We start from the raw sequence: 16,473 nt of genomic DNA, 5'->3' as shown, positions 1-16,473 counted from the left end.
CGAGCAAGGAGCCCGATGTGGGACTCGATCCCAGGACGCTAGGATCATGACCTGAGCCGAAGGCAGCTGCTTAACCAACTGAGCCACCCAGGCGTCCCTCTATATAGCTTTAGATCTGTGTGTGTGTTACGGGCTGAACTGTGTTTCCCCCACAATTCATATGTTGAAGTCCTAACTCCCAATACCTCAGACTATGACTATATTGAAGGTAGGGTCTTTAAAGAGGTAATTCAGTTAAAACGAGGTCATTGGGTAAGCCCTAATCCAACATGACTGGTCTTCTAAGAGAAGCAGATTAGAACACACACATGTACAGAGGAAGGATCATGGGAAGATGCAGGGAAGTGATGGTCATCCTCACGCCAAGGAGGGAGACCTCGGGAGAATCCAAACCTGCTGGCACCTCGAATATAGACTGCTGGCCTTCTGAGTTGTGAGAAAATAATTTTTTGTTGTTTCAGTCCCCCAGTCTGTGTACTTTGTTCTGGCAGCCCTTGTGGACTAATGCAATATATTGTGTATCTATGTATCTATATGTGTGTGTATGTACGTGTGTGTATTTCACTCACGTATACACCCTTATATACACACAGGAATGACAACAAATTCAAGCAAATGAAGCATAAGGATTACAGATAATCTGGGTGAAGAGTATGTGAGTGTTCCTTGTACTATTTTATTATACAACTTTATTATTACTTCCAAGTTGAAAAGTTTTAAAAATAATGTCTAAAAAGTAAGTATATGTCCACCATAATTGCAAATGTGAAAAATTCCTAAAAGTGAAACAAAAAAGAAAATGGTTGACTTAAGGTGGAGGAATTATTATTCTCCTCAAATATCCAACTTCTTGTGATGCGGTGTTACTATTTTTCACATTTCTTTTTTAATGAATTAGAAGTAGCTACCCCTTATTGGGTCCAATACATAGCAAACACTAATTAAACACTTTGTCTATTTAATCCTATTTATTTCTTACAATAATGTTGCAGTGTAGATTTGACTATTCTCTCTTAAATAAGAAAACTGAGGCCCCAAAAGGTTAAATAAAGTAAGTAGCCTAAGGCTGCATCAAATAAAAGTTGTACCAGATTTTTCAAAAGGAATTAAAAATAAATAAATAAAAGCAAACCAGTCTCAGCAACGAAGTGACAGGACTCAGCTTTGGTACATTGCAAACTGACTTTCGTTTAACCTATCTGTTCTAAGTGTCCAGTCTCCTTCTTTCCCTTGGATGTGGGAAATTATTAAATTTAATAAATAATAAATAATAAATAAATTTATAAATAATAATAAATAATAAATAAATAATAATATTTAATTAAATAAAACTTATTTAATAATCCCCTATTTTTGGACATCCATATTGCTTCTAATATCATAATTAAATTTTTCCGTGCATTCTTCTTTCTTCTTTTTTTAGAGAGAGAGCATGAGCGGGCAGGGAGGGACAGAGGGAGAGAATCCTAAGCAGGCTCTGCACTCAGTGCAGAGCCCCACTTGGGGCTCGATCTCATGACCCCTGCATCAGGACCTGAGCAGGGTTGGATGCTTAACCAACTGCGCCACTCAGGTGTCCCTCTTTCCATGCATTCTTAATTGGTTCTTTATAATAAACTTCCAGAAGGGAGAATTTTAGCCAAAGAGTATGTTTTCAAGCTTTTGGTACATGTTTCAAACTTGTCCTCCTGTTCATGTTGGGCCAATTCACACACTCACAGGCCTCATAAGAGAGCATCAATTTTCTCAACTTCGAGTCTGTTGTCAGCCTGATTCTACGACTTTGTGACGGTTCCTCTCAACATGGTAATTCTCAACCTATTCTTTCACACTCAGCACAGACCTTATACCTTTGCTCAGCATTCCAGGTTTCGGCATTTGACACTTTTTCCTAAACTGTTTGATGTCCTCATTGAATTGCAATAAAAGATGATTAATGCCAACAAAACACGTTTCTTCAGAAGGTAGTCCTCTGTTCCCTGCCGGTATTTAAAAATCTGTCTTCCATTTCTTTGAACATGATAATCGGAGTTATTTTCTAGTCTGTGTTTGAGAATGTAAGTACCTGAAGTCTCCCAGGTATGTCTTTTTGTATTGGTTGTTTCCACTGTCATCATTAATCACGCGTTTTCTTGTGTGCCCGATGTTTATTTACTGTGAGCCTTGGATTTCCCTTGCATTTGCTTCTGCCACCTGTTGCCCAAGTCATGTTGAAGACAAAATGGGAAGTAGGAGCAAGCACTGAAATCCCGGAGATGGGGATGCGAGAAGGGAAACTTCTTTTCCTTTCTTTTAAAGAATATTTTATTCATTTATTTAGAGGGAGAGTGGGAGGGGAGGGGCAGAGGGAGATGGAGAGAATCTCAAGCAGACCACACTGAGCATGAAGCTTGGTGCAGGGCCTGATCCCATGACCCCAAGATCACGATCCCAGCCAAAATCAAGTCAGATGCTTAACTGACTGAGCCACCCAGGCACCCCAAGAAGGGAAATTCCTAAGAAATAAAGGAAGAACCTAAGCCAATGATAAAAAAGGACATACAATGTTTTAGGAAATAATTGAAAAAAATAGATGCTAAAAAATATCCTGATCAGTGATAGCATTTAGGTCTTAAAAATGAAGGAAAGAGGGAGAGGTTGGAAAAAGGATACTCTCAGCAATAAGACGAATAAAGACTGAGGATCCAATGTGTAATGAGGTGACTGTAGTTGATAACACTCTATTACACTTAAAAAATAAAAAAATAAAATAAAATAAAATGGGGGTAGGGGAAATTTCCAGGTAGAAAAATCAGATAATTTGTAAGGTAGAAAAACCAAGCTTGCTTCAAGTATCACATGTTTACATGTAAAAAAAAAAAATTGTTTCCGACTAGCCAGTCCATCCACCTTTTAATCTGTGGGCATACAGAGAGAGAGAGAGAGAGAGAGAGAGAGTGAAGTTCACCTATTACAAACCATGGTAGTTCTGAGTGCAAGAATTTGGGATGATTTGTGTACTTTACTTCCTGTTTAGTCTCAGTGTTTTCATATTGTTTCTATTGTTAGGACTATGATGGTGGAAAAAAAGACATAAGAATCATCCAAGGTAGGGTTTTGCAAGGATTAAATGGCATAACACATACGTAGCCTCTGCCGCAGCTGGAGCTCTATACATTACCACTCTTTTCTTGTTTCTCTCCCTCTCTTTTCTTTCCCTTCCTCCTCCTCCTCCTTGTTTTATTGTCCCTTACCACCTTCTTCTCTTGAGAAATATTCATATATTTAAGCTGTTCTTGCAAACTACTTAATTTGATGTGGCTATCAACGTGACACTGAAAATGATACAACACAGTTTATAATGAGTGACACTATGTCTATCTGTTAGAAGTTTCATTGGCACATCTTGACTTCCTCGTATTTTGGAGCCCTCTCCCAGTGTGGTTTTATCATGGCATCCTTTCAGGAGGGTTTAGGAGATATCTGAACTAATAATAATAATAATAATAATAATAATAAATTAAAAAATATAGGAAGCAATGAAAGTGAGAGGAAGAAAAGGGAAGGTGCAATTCTTACATAATTTTTTTTCATCCATAGACAGTATCTTTTCTTTTTTTTAACCTTCTGAATACAGATGAGAAGACACAGTCTGGAGGTGTTAATTAATTCTCTCAGGTGATAGAGGTAGGAAGTACAGCTAGATAGCTATAGCTAGGAATAGGTCACCGGCCTTCACGGTCCCAAATCAATGTCCTCTTGATTTTTATTTTGCAAATTCTCTCAAACATTATTTCCACTGTCTTCCCCCTGGTTCAGTCATTTCTTGCTTCATACCCTCTTCCAGTATCCCCCCACAGGTTCTTTCTACCAGTAGCTGTCCTCGCTGCTACCTAAGCAGCCCCATCTTCCTCAAAGGTCAGATTCATGTCACTCTCCTACCCACCATTTTCACTGACCCTCCCTCGCCTGTAAGGAAGAAACCCAAAGTCCTTGCCCTGCTCCAATCTGCCCACAATGTCCTCTTCTTTTCAGTGATAAACTTCCTGGATCCTTGGTTCTTGCCAAACAAGTCTGTCCCTTAAATTTATTTTGTGCATTCCTCTAGTATCATGGTTATTATGCGTCATGCAGTTGACAGTTAACCACGTGTATATTATTCGTGGAATATTGCATCTTAGGTAGGCCAAGGGAAAATGCATGAACTTACACATTTATCAACTATATTTTGGGCATCTATGTTGTATCCGGCATGAGATGCTGGGAGATGGGAGTTGAAAAGGTAACAGGTAACGTGTAGAAGAAAGTATAGTTCCTTCTTAGAAGAGGAGTAGAAAGGTAATTCAAGTTGTATTAATTTCTTATGGCTGCTGGAACAAATGACCACAAATATAGTGGCATAAAATGACAATATATTTTTTCACAGTTATGGAAGTCAAGCCCAAAGTCAGTATCACTGAGCTGAAGTCAAGGTGTTGCCTGGGCCTTGCTCCTATGGGGCTCCAGGAGAGAGCCTGTCCTTGCCTCCTCCAGGTTCTGGTAGCTGCCTACGTTCACGGGCTTGTAGCCATGTCACTCCAATTTTTGTCTGTGTCATCACATCACCATTTCTTCTTCTTCTGTGTGTCAAAGCTCATTCTGCCCCCATCTTATAAGGACATTTGTGATCACATTTAGGACCCACTCAGATAATCTAATACAATCTTTCCATCTCAGGAACTTTAATTTAATCACATATGTCAAGCACAAGTCTTTTTCCATGTAAGATAGTATTTATAGATTCTAGGAATTAGGACTTGAATATCTTTAAGGGGTTGTTCTTTAGCCTATTGTACAAGTCAAGAGATCATAAGAGCTTTTAATTAAGTATAATTACTTAGTACTAAATAAGTGATAAGAATTTTTAAAAGTTGGTCTATATTTTCTAATAGTAGCTGTATCATTTAGAAAGTGTTTTCAGCTACTTGTAATAGAGCATCCCCCACTGACTACACCTTTCAAAAAAGGCGACTTAAACAAGATAAAATTTTATTTTTCTTTTATGTAAGACCATTCAGAAGTAGGCAGCCCAGGACTGGTATGTGCCTCTAAGAAACCATTAAAGACACAGTATCTTTCCATCTTTACGCTCTGTCACACCTGGATTCCGTTCTTAGGATCACTTCACTTTCCAAGATGGCTGCTGGAGCTCCAGGCATTACATCCAGTTGCCAGGCATCAGAAAGCCCTAACCTTCCACTTACATCTTAAAGTCTAGAACATACTAGAGGCACTGAGATGCAAAGTTGGAACACTTAGTTTTCTCCCTAAGCCCATTAACCGATTTATTTTTCTAAGGGAGAAGGAGAGATCAATGTCGGAAATCAATTAGCAATCTTTTCACAGTAACAAACTTTCTTAAAACCAACTTTTTTGAGCAACTTCTCTATGTAGAAGCAAGGTTTAGGTTTGGGGACACAAAAACATATTACAATGACCTCTGGCCTAATGCAACTTGCAGTCTAGTTAGGATGACAGTACATAAACAAAAGATTAAAAAAAATACGTACTTTAGTAGCTAATGGGTGATATGGGCAGTAAATATATGTGATAGGGTTTCTGAAAAATATGGGGCAAGTGGGATCTAGAGAAATTTAATGAATGAAGGATAATATTCCAACTGGGGCTCATCATGAGCAAAAATAAAAAGCACGAATGTTCATGCAGTGGTCAGTGAATACTGAGTAGACCGACTTAGAGATACATATGGGGAAAGGCAGTTCCCCAAAGTAGCCTGCAGTCATTCCCACAGAGAGGAAGGAAGGAGTCAGATTTGGGGATAATGATAGAAATAATAAGGATGGTTAGCATATTCCAAGAAGTCTGCTAAGTGCTTTATGCATATTTCATATCCTTGTAGCATATTTTGCAAGATGATTATAGCAGTATTTACGTATGTGTTTATTTATCGCTGATCAGCATACCTTCTTTGTAGAATGGCCCCTTTCCCACTACAAAAATCTGGATCCTGAGTAGAGACACATGTAGATGGGATAAAATTATTGTCACCTCGACAGGTGGCAGCATCTGGAAAGAAGGTCTATAAGTGGCTGCTACTGTGAATTGGGACGTTTGGTTTCTGGTAGTTCAGCCTATCCTTCAGTATTGGGAGTCATCCACTGGTCTTCCAAGACATTCCTTCTTAGTGCTTACATTGGTCAGAGCTAGTTTCTATTGCTTACAACAGAAGAACTCTAACTTTGTCGGTCTCGGAGAATGTGTTGCAAGCAGCAGATCCTGAAGGATATGAAGGGGTATTGGGATTGCTTTTCAGTTACAAATTGGATAGAAGGCTGTTAGATTTCCATTCAAATTTCAAGATAGAAAATAGCATCCCATAATACTCAGCGGTGAAATAGATCAACCAAGTTTGCACTTGTGTTGTCTGTGACTATGTGTCCAGAGCCATGTAGCTCTGGGGAAAGGTGGCTGCCCTAGACCCCAGGGAGAGGGAAATGTCAGGGCTCTATTTTAAAAGACGTTAGATAATCTCATGCAAGGGATGGGCATGCTCAAGTATTTACAGTCTTTAAGGAATAGGATGAATCTCGAAGTATTCATGTGACCATGATAAAATGATTGCTTCCTGTTTGCAGCTCTAGAATGAGATTCCTGAAAATCAAATCAGACTTTTGAAAATGCTGTCTCACTTACTTTTTCCCGCTTATTTTATGTTCAAGTTATGGTGCAGATGAGAAAAAAGTAGGATCCCCATGATTTGAAACAGAGAAATCTAGGAGTATGTAGGAGACTTGGAGAGTCCCCAATTCTGAAATCCTCCTGAACTCCAACACACTTTCCAGGCTCATTAGCATTTTTTCCATTGTCCAACCCTGCAGTGTTTTCTACTGATAACTACTTTCACTGACAACTCCACATGGTCCCTAAGAGTAGATCGCAAAATCAGAGTGGAAGGAGTTCAGCAGCTATAATCAAAGGAGTTATAGGAATTAGCAAATTCTATAAAATAGCACAACATTTGTGGGAATGAATTCTGAGGATATTTGATCAAGGAGGGCAAAACATGAATTTGGAACAGGTCAATTTGATCAATATGGATCTACCCAGCAGTCATTCTGTATAAAATATATTAGCATGGGCATGATCCTAAGCCAAACTTAGGTTGCCCAAATTCTGGCTCATGCTAGATGATGAGTTAGGGGTTCCTTGGTATAACATAGATGAAGGGACTGAAGACACAGAAATGCTGAATTTGATCTATCAAATATGTTTCCAGTGGGGCTCAGAATCTCTCAAAGACAATTTACTAATCATTCCAGTGGCTCTGAGTGCTGCTGACAAGAGTCGGCAGCCCTAAAGTGGGCTTTCTGATTTCTGTGGGGCTGGGAGGAGTCCTAGATGGATCTCAGGTGGTAGTAATTCACTGCCAAGAGCAAAGCAGGAGTTGTTATGGTAATAGGCAGCAGTCCAAACATTATGAACAGATCTCAGGGAATGGACTAATTCACAGATAACTCTGGCTATGGTTTCTTGTGGGGCTCCCAGGAGTGCATGCAGTGGACATGCCACTAAGATATATCCCATCCTCCCCATCTCCAAGCTTAGCAAGCAAAGACCTGAATCAAGCCACCATGTTAAGTAGTCATGGTTACAGATAGGACTTAGTTGTCACCATAGAGCTTCCTGATTGAAGAGGAAGCTGGGTTCCTCAGGAAAGATGCTCCAGTATTACCAAATATGGCTATGAACCTACCTTCTGGCCTTCCCTGCAGCCACTCCCCTAGTAACTGTGCCCTGGAGAATGAGAAATATCCAAACTTTTTAGAGACTAATAGAAATAGAAATACGTCTATTTCTATTTCTATTAGAAATAGAGACTAATAGAAATAGATTCTGATGGAATCTACAGTCTGGTAGAATGCCATTCCTACCTGCCAGAGGAAAGGCTTATTGGGAATAGATGATATACGAGATTCTGATCCCGCTCACCTCATGGTAGGCGCAGAGGGGCCCAAGCTCATCCTGTGGGTAGCACTCCAGTTCTTGAAAGTATTTTGAGAATATGTAACCTTAGCGAATTGTAGAATCTCCACAGACTCCCTTACCTGTGGAGTAATCATTACTGTAGAAGGAAAGACCAAGAAGATGCCATTGATGTTCTCTTTCTCTAACAGGAGTCTAAACATGAAACACAGCTGCACTTCAAGTGGAACAGCAGGAATTCGTGCCAGTATCAAAGACCAGGAAGACAGAACTGGGGATTGCTGTCATATTCCCTTTCTTCCCCCCATCATTTCTATTACTTTCCCCATTAGAATGGAGAATGATGGTGAACTGTGGTAAAGTTAACAAGGTGGTGATTTCAACTTGGCTGATATTCCAGAGATGATCTCCTTACTGAAGCAAATTAGTACATCTCCTGGCATTCAGTATGCAGCTACCGATCTGGTGAAGGTGTTTGCTCTGTTCAGACAAACAGGTCTGCCATCACCTGGAGGATAAGCAGCACAAGTCCAAGGTCATGCCAATTCTCCAATTATGGATCATAACATATAACCTGTGAAGATCTTGACCAGGGGTTGCCAAAATTTTCCTGTAGAGAGTTGGATATGAACATCCTGGGTCCATACGGTTTCTGTAATACAAAAAGCAGTCATACACAATACAACAAGCAGTCATGTAATACAAAGGCAGTCATAGACAATATGTAAATGGATGAATGTGGTTGGGTTCCAACAGAACTTTATTTACAAAAGCAAACTGCAGGCTGGATTTGGTCCACGGACTGCAGTGTGCTGACTCCCAATCTTGGCCATCAATATCTATATGACATCATATTAATACCCACAGTGATGACAATGTGCACACAGGACCTGGACAGCAGGAAGAGGCAGGGGTCTTGTGACAGAGGATAAGATATCTTCTGAGAAATATGGGGTCTTGCCATCCCAGTGAAATTCCTGAGGGGAGTTTGATAATAATAGAATGAAGGTCGAGTTCTTCATCTTGAGCTCCCTATCTCTAAGAATGAGGCATGGGGCACCTGAGTGGCTCAGTTGGTTAAGCATCTGCTTTTAGCTCAGTTCATGATCTCAGGGTCATGGGATGGAACCCCCGCTCTATTTTGGGCTCCTTGCTGAGCAGCGAACCTTCTTCCCCTTCTCCCTCTTTGTGATACCCTGCCCCAACTCCAGCTTATGCTCTCCCTCTCTCTCTCTAATAAATAAATAATTAAAAAAAAAAAAGAATGAGGCACAGTGTTTGATGAGTTTCTTTGGATTTTGGAACCAATATGTACCATATTTAGGTAACCTGCTTTACTAGCAAACCTGAAAAGTGGCATGTGGCCCCATGGTGTGTATATGTCTGTCTGTCTGTATGTGTGTATATATATATATGTGTGTGTGTGTGTGTGTGTGTGTGTGTGTGTGATATATAGTGTCTATATGTATGTATGTATATGTGTGTGTATATATATAGTGTCTATATGTATGTATGTATATGTGTGTGTATATATATAGTGTCTATATGTATGTATGTATATGTGTGTGTATATATATATATACCTATATGTATATGTGTGTGTGTATATATATATGTATATATATATATATATATATAAATTTTTTTTACTGTGTTTACAACAGGGTTTTCTACACCTGAACGGAGGCCATGTCTTCTTATGTGCACATGGAAATGGTAAGTGGGCATGAGTAGGGATTGTGTCAGATTGGCCTGAAAGGCTGTATGCTATGCCTACCTATCTCTATGAGTAACTCATGAGTCAGGCTTCTGGAAGAACTGTGGTGAGTATTACACATCACAGAACCCAAAAAGATGAACAGGGATCTCAGATTTCCTCTCAAACTGAGTAACAGCTTACCTAATCTTGACGTTAACAGTTGTTTAAGGAGTTTGTTCATTCCAGTGTGAACCTATCTTCTAGTTATGCAGATTGCCCATAAACCTACCAGAAGAAACTTGCTTAGTTTTATATATGGGTGGTGAAGAGGACAGGCAAGTTAGAAAGAGGGCAGATGAAAAAGAAATTGACATAAACAGTGGTAGTGCAAACAGTTAACATCTCTCCTTATTAAGAAAAATAAATGGATAGTTAATGCAAAACATCTAAATAACTCAGAAAAGCACAAACAACTTTGTTTTTCACTTAGAGATAACTACCATTAACATATGGCCTATTCCAATCGAACCTCTTTTCTCTGCTATGACTACGGATATATGTGTGTGTATGTATTTAAATAGAATATTAGTGTATATGCTCATTTATAACCTGTCCTTGAAGTTTGCATTATAGTAAACATTTTTCCATGTCAATGAATATTCTTATATCATGTGAGTTTAGATGGTTATATAGAATTTTCTCAAATGGAAAATGTATTACATTTCTTAAGCAGTGACCTATTGTTTTACACTTAATAACCAGTGCTTCCTGCAGAGGCTATCTGCCAGGATAGAGCATTTGAGGGCTGTGTCTCCACAACAAGCTATCACCATATACGGCTTGACTAGATCACTGCACACTATCGGAAGGCATCTGAGGTCAGGAGCTATTCCATTAATTGAAATAATTAAGGTATCTTTTTTCTCTGTAGATTTCCCCAATTCCCCCTTTTGGCATTAGTCACAGCAACATTCATGTCACGTCTTAATGTAACCTGTGTCAGTTCAGGGAACATTTGTGAAACCATGAATTTTACTTAAAAGACACAAACTGACTGCAAAACATATCTATTACAGTGTCACAGATGTGAGTCATTCACTTGGTAGGTACTTATTATTGAGTGCCTAAAATAAACAGAGCGGTACCTTTCTGGGTGGGTAATAGTCCACATTGTGTAAGGATACTAAGAGAATTAGCTTCTTTCAGAGTGTGTTATCTATATAAAGGGAAAAGATATGGAACCCTGACTAATTAAATAATGTACAAAAGACGTCATATGGCAGAATGCTGTGATGGGTACAGGCAACAGGGGCTGGTCTGTATTTAAGATTGGTCCCCAAGGGTTGGAGCCTATATCAGAAAAGGCTTGAAAGGCTGAAATGAGAGCGGAGAGCGTTCAACCAAGGCTAGGAGACAAGTGCATTTATTCTTGGGGACAATATAATTGAGCTTACCAGAAGTAGGTGGGGGACTGAAGTCTGAAAGAGTGCCAAGGGTGAGGTCCTTGAATGCGGGCTCACTTCAAATGACATGCAAGGAGGCTTTTTTTTTTTTTTTTTTAAGATTTTACTTATTTATTTGACAGACAGAGATCACAAGTAGGCAGAGCAGCAGGCAGAGAGAGAGGGGGGAGCAGGCTTCCCACTGAGCAGAGAGCCCAATGCGGGGTTCGATCCCAGGACCCTGAAATCAGGACCTGAGTAGAAGGCAGAGGCTTAACACACTGAGTCACCCAGGCGCGCCCCGTGAGGAGGCTTTTGAGCAGCAGAGTGATGTGGTGACTTCAACAGTTGATGTGGCAAAAGTTAGTTCTTAGTCTTAGGTCTTCTGACATCTCTTCAGCAAGACTGTGGACTTATGTTGGAAGTGAGAATTGTTTACCCATCCTCACTTTATTCCTGCTCTTTCATCAAGATCTGCATGTACAAACCAGTCCGTTAGTCAGATTGTCTGGTTGAAATTCACGCAGTGGCAGTGTTGGAGTCAATGAGGTTTCATCTGAGGCACCATTATTGCTAATTGGAAACTTATTTCAATGAAGTAGTCTTTATGTAGAATTTGCAAAATTTAGTCAAATAGTTCCAGTAATTGAACCAGATTTTTCCCCCTAAAATGGCATGATTAAGACATTGTTTAAATTCATTCAAGTTTTTCTAACTTTTTGTCTCAATAAATTTTTGTATTATAGGGGTGCCTGTGTAGCTCAGATGATTAAGCCTCTCCCTCTGGCTCAGGTCATAATCTCTGGGTCCTAGGATTGATTACCCCATGGAGCCCCACATCTGCTCCCAGCTCAGTGGAGAATTTGCTTCTCTCCCTCTGCCTCTCACCCTGCTTATGCTCTCTCTCTTTCTCTGTCTCAAATGAATAAATAAATTTTAAAGATCTTTAAAAAATGCTTCTATTACAAAACAAACATAACATCTTTGAAGAAATTTTGAAAATAGAAACAAAATCTTATAACCAAATTCTAAACATGACTATTTAAATTTTACATGTCTTTCCAGTCTTATCAAAATGTGTGTTGATTTTTACCCAGTTGCAATATTGTATAAGCATTGTAAGCATGTGAGACTAATATACTACAAACGTGTTAACTGGTTATTGAACTTAGAGTGTTCGCATAATTGAGTTTTAATTATTTTTTAAAGCAACACTTGCACATAATAAAAATGTAAATAGTACAGAAAGGTAAAGACTGGCAGTAGGTTCCTCTCTACTCTCAGGCTTTGTGTTCCTCTCCACAGAGCCTGATTGACATTAGTTTCTTATGTAGTCTTTTAGAGACATCTTTTTTTTTTTTTTTTTAAAGATTTTATTTATTTATTTGTCAGAGAGAGAGGGAGAGAGAGCAAGCACAGGCAGATAGAATGGCAGGCAGAGGCAGAGGGAGAAGCAGGCTCCCTGATGAGCAAGGAGCCCGATGTGGGACTCGATCCCAGGATGCTGGGATCATGACCTGAGCCGAAGGCAGCTGCTTAACCAACTGAGCCACCCAGGCGTCTTAAGGCCAAACACACACACACACACACACACACACACAATGTAGCCTCTGTGTATGTATGTGTGTGTAAGTAAATACAATATTTACCATAGATACAACCAATTGGACAGAACACCTGTGGCATCCTGGGTGTACCAGAGTGCCTTGCATGCATGCATTCCTTGCTTTTACACGTGGATTTTCACTTTGCTTTTCTCATCTATTGGAAATTTCATCTATGTGGAAATTGCTCCACATCAGCTCACACCTGGTGCTTCATTCTTCTCAACAGTGCTATATTTTAACCACTTCCTACATAGGCACCTTCAGGCTGTTCCCAGTCTTTTGTTACTATAAACAATGCTCTAACAAGAATCCTTACACAGTGTGAAGTTATCTGTAACGTAAATGTCCAGATGAGGACTTGCTGGGGAAACAGTGTATGCATATAAAATTAAAGTTGATACTGTACTATTTTTATTCCCACCAACATATGAAAGCCTATTTCCCATAGGTAGGCCAACTCAACATATCTTAATCAGTCTGAAGGGTGAAAAACGGTGTCTCGATTTAAATTATATTTAATCTAGAAATATTTTGAACTGTAGGTTTTGAATGTCGTTGAAAAAACTTTTTCTCTGTAATTGGACAAGCAAGCATCATCGGTGAACCTGAACATGAGGTGTGCTTGAGCCTTGCTTGACAGGATGAAAATTTAGGAGAGCAGGGCAAGAGAGGGGCTCATCTTCCTACTTCACATCAGATTCTAGGTACCCTTGCCATCTCCCAGCTGAAACCGACACATCTGCAGAATCAGGCAGAGTTGCAGAGATAATGGGTGGGGGAAAATGATTTTAAAGACAGCCTGATTTGTTTAGGAGAGTCTTACAGAAACCAACAATTTTATTCACTATTTTTTTTTTTTTTTGTCATTACTGCGTTCCATTAATTGGCAGGAATCCGTGGGTACCCTGTCCTTTCCATTGGGTATAGTTAGGAAACCTCAGCGGAATTGAACCTGTGTTTTAAGAATTTTTTGGAGAAAATGAGAGTACGCTGTGTTGCAAGCTCTGTTCGGCAAATTATTCGCCTCTCCCCTACCCCATTCATTGTTTATTTTGAGGAATTGGACCTGAAACACAGGAAATCGTGCGTCTGAATAAGATGCTCAAATCAGGCTATTCAACGTACGACGCGGAGCCTCGCACAAATCAAGCAAAATACGTTCCAAAGAGAAAAATATAAAGCTACTCCCCGCGCGAAAAAGATCTTGATCCTCCTCACTATACGTAAGAAGGAAATGTGTATTACTGCAAAAATCCACGTCCATCCTCACTGGATCCTATTCTATTCTCTTTTAATAAGCTTTAGATGTTAAAAAAAAAAAGTGGGGAACAAGGTTTAGTGAGGGTAACACCTAAGTGCACAGCGCAAATTTAGATTTGGGCCCGACGCTGTGCAATCCAGATTTGCACATCGAGTCCCACCCCTACCCAGGCGGGGGAAGTCCCCGCTTTTATCTGCAGTTGTTTTAAAAGCAAGCGGTTTTTAAACCCCCAAATCCTGCTCTTTGTGTTAGCTGCCTTGGAGTTGCCCTTTCGCAACCTATCGATCTAGGGTAGAAAACACCGTGGGGGTGCCCCACCGCAGCCCGCCGTCGGGGGCGAGGGGAGCACCCCGCTCGCTGCCAGCTCCCGTGCCGGGGGTGGGGGGGCTCGTTCGCCGCCCCCCGCGTCCCCCGCCGAGCTGGATCCCCGAGCAGGGCCCCTCTCCAGCGCCCCCTCCCCGGCGCGCTGCGGCTGGTGCTCCCCAGCGCCCCGCCTGACGCTGCAGCTGGGCCGGCGATTCGCCATTGGATTAAAAATAGCAGCGTCCCCCACACCCCCGCCCGCCCGCCCCAGGCCCCCGGTGCCCGTTCCCGCCCCGCGGCCCTCTCCGCCCGCCAGCCCCGGATCGGCTCGCGTCGCCCGCGCAGCCCGCCTCCGCCGCCGCCGCCGCCGCCGCCGCAGGCAGACCCAGCGCTCCGGCCCGACCCGGCTCGGCTCCGCTCGGGTGCACGCCGCGGCCATGCAGCGCCGGGGAGCCCTCTTCGGCATGCCGGGCGGCAGCGGCACCAGGAAGATGGCTGCAGGAGACATCGGCGAGCTGCTGGTGCCTCACATGCCCACGATCCGCGTGCCCAGGTCGGGGGACAGGGTGTACAAGAACGAGTGCGCCTTCTCATACGACTCCCCCGTAAGTGAGGCTCGGCGGCGTTCGCGGCGCCTCGGGGGAGGGTCGCGGTGCCAGCGGCCTGTAGCGGCCGCGAGCCGCGGAACTGGGCGGCACGTGAAGCCGGGGGAGAAGATGCGCAGTGGCAGCCCGGGACCTCCTCCCCCGGCGGCGGAGTTGGCTCCGGGGCGCTGCAGTTCGGCAGACGCCGAGGGAGCGCCTCCTGCGTGCGGGGCGCTGCTTTCCCCGAGGCTGCTGCAGCTGAAGACCGGGGCGCCGCGGGGTTTGCTCCGCCAGCCTTCCCAGGCTGACAGGGCCCCAGGTCCCAGCTGCCCGGCCCCAACCCCGCCACCGTTTGAAAGACAGATCCAATGGAAGAGTTCCCCGAGCTCAGCCGCGCGTTGCGGATGGTTTGCGTCCTCCCTGGGGGCGAGAGCGGAGGGCGGCTGGGTGGACCGCCTCGATCCCCACCCCCCGCCCCCGGCACACACAGCCCTTCTTTTTCTGGGACCGTTTGCTTTGCCCAGGGACTCCCACTCCTGGACAATTCTGATGTCCTCGCTGGGCTTTTCTTCCTCCACTTTCCGTTGCTCCCCACTCCTGTTCTTCCCGTTAGAATGTCAGAAGAAACCTTCGGGTCCCTCCAACGGGGCGGCAAATAGGGGGTCTGCTGGATTACTACGGTTTCTTTCAGTCGTTCCCCTTACTGCTCTACGTGCATCGCCTGGGCCGAAATGCATTAGTATAAATTATTAAAAGTTTAGCCGCGGGTCGTGACCTGAGACCGGAGAGGGGAAGTTACGACAGATCATCGCCTTCCACCCCGGGCGGTTGGTGGTGTTTTTCACCAGGTGGCATGTATATGTGCGACAAGGAAAAGGAGGGTGAATGTCCCTTTCCAGAGTCAGATGGGCTTCAAAGTGACTCAGCTGTCTGGCGTTTATCATGTCTTTTTGAGGACCAGGTTATTTTTATCCACCCACTTTAGATCTCATGTGTCACCCGCAGATCTCAATGCGACTGGGAGGTGCATGGATTAGAGGGACTGAGGCAGGTTTCAAACAATAGTCTGTCACATTTTACTCACATTTATGTAGAGTATTGTTGGAGGGAAAAAAAAATAAAGCCCAAACGAGAGGCAAATTTTCCAAATTCATTGTCTGCTAGATTGATATTGACTGATTTCAAAGCGTTTTTGCTCGTTAGAGTCCCAGAATTTATATCCTCCCTACGATATTCGGTTTTTCTTTTATGTTAATTCCGGATCATTTGGGGGATAAAAGTTTAACTTTTTAAATTACTTACTTTCTTTCAAAAGGTCTAAGTAGAATGAGATGGTTGTATTTATATACTTAGTATATTATGATCACACTACTTAAAGTGACTGTCAGGAGTGTCATTGAATTGTATTCTCCACAAAGTATTTGAGAATGCCATTTTCAGATTTTGTGTCCAGTGATGGGCAGGTTCCCACTAGTAGCTCCTAAGGGTGGAGAGGACTGATGGTCTTAACTAACTTAAGCAAGTCATAGATTGTGAAGTCCAGGAAACGGGAAAAAGAAAGTGGCTTAGTCTTTTAGGATAGTACAACGTTTGGAGTGGATGAAACTACTTTTTC

The 16,473-nt window shown here is 42.3% G+C and overlaps 1 protein-coding gene across 1 annotated transcript in view; it reads left to right on the top strand.

The window, feature by feature from the left end:
• Positions 1-14,711: 14,711 nt before the first annotated feature.
• LOC111148271 (ubiquitin specific peptidase 13) overlaps positions 14,712-16,473 on the top strand; it is a 107,651-nt gene continuing 105,889 nt past the window's right edge. Inside the window, exon 1 of the mRNA XM_022504743.1 lies at positions 14,712-14,879. Coding sequence (XP_022360451.1) covers positions 14,712-14,879 — 168 coding nt within the window. The remainder of the gene's footprint in view (positions 14,880-16,473) is intronic.

This window comes from Enhydra lutris, unplaced genomic scaffold (genome assembly GCF_002288905.1).
Source record: "Enhydra lutris kenyoni isolate GAN:26980312 unplaced genomic scaffold, ASM228890v2 scaffoldscaffold2, whole genome shotgun sequence".
Lineage (NCBI taxonomy): Eukaryota > Metazoa > Chordata > Mammalia > Carnivora > Mustelidae > Enhydra > Enhydra lutris.
Note: the sequence above shows the minus strand (reverse complement) of the source record. Positions and strands in the feature narration are given on the sequence as shown.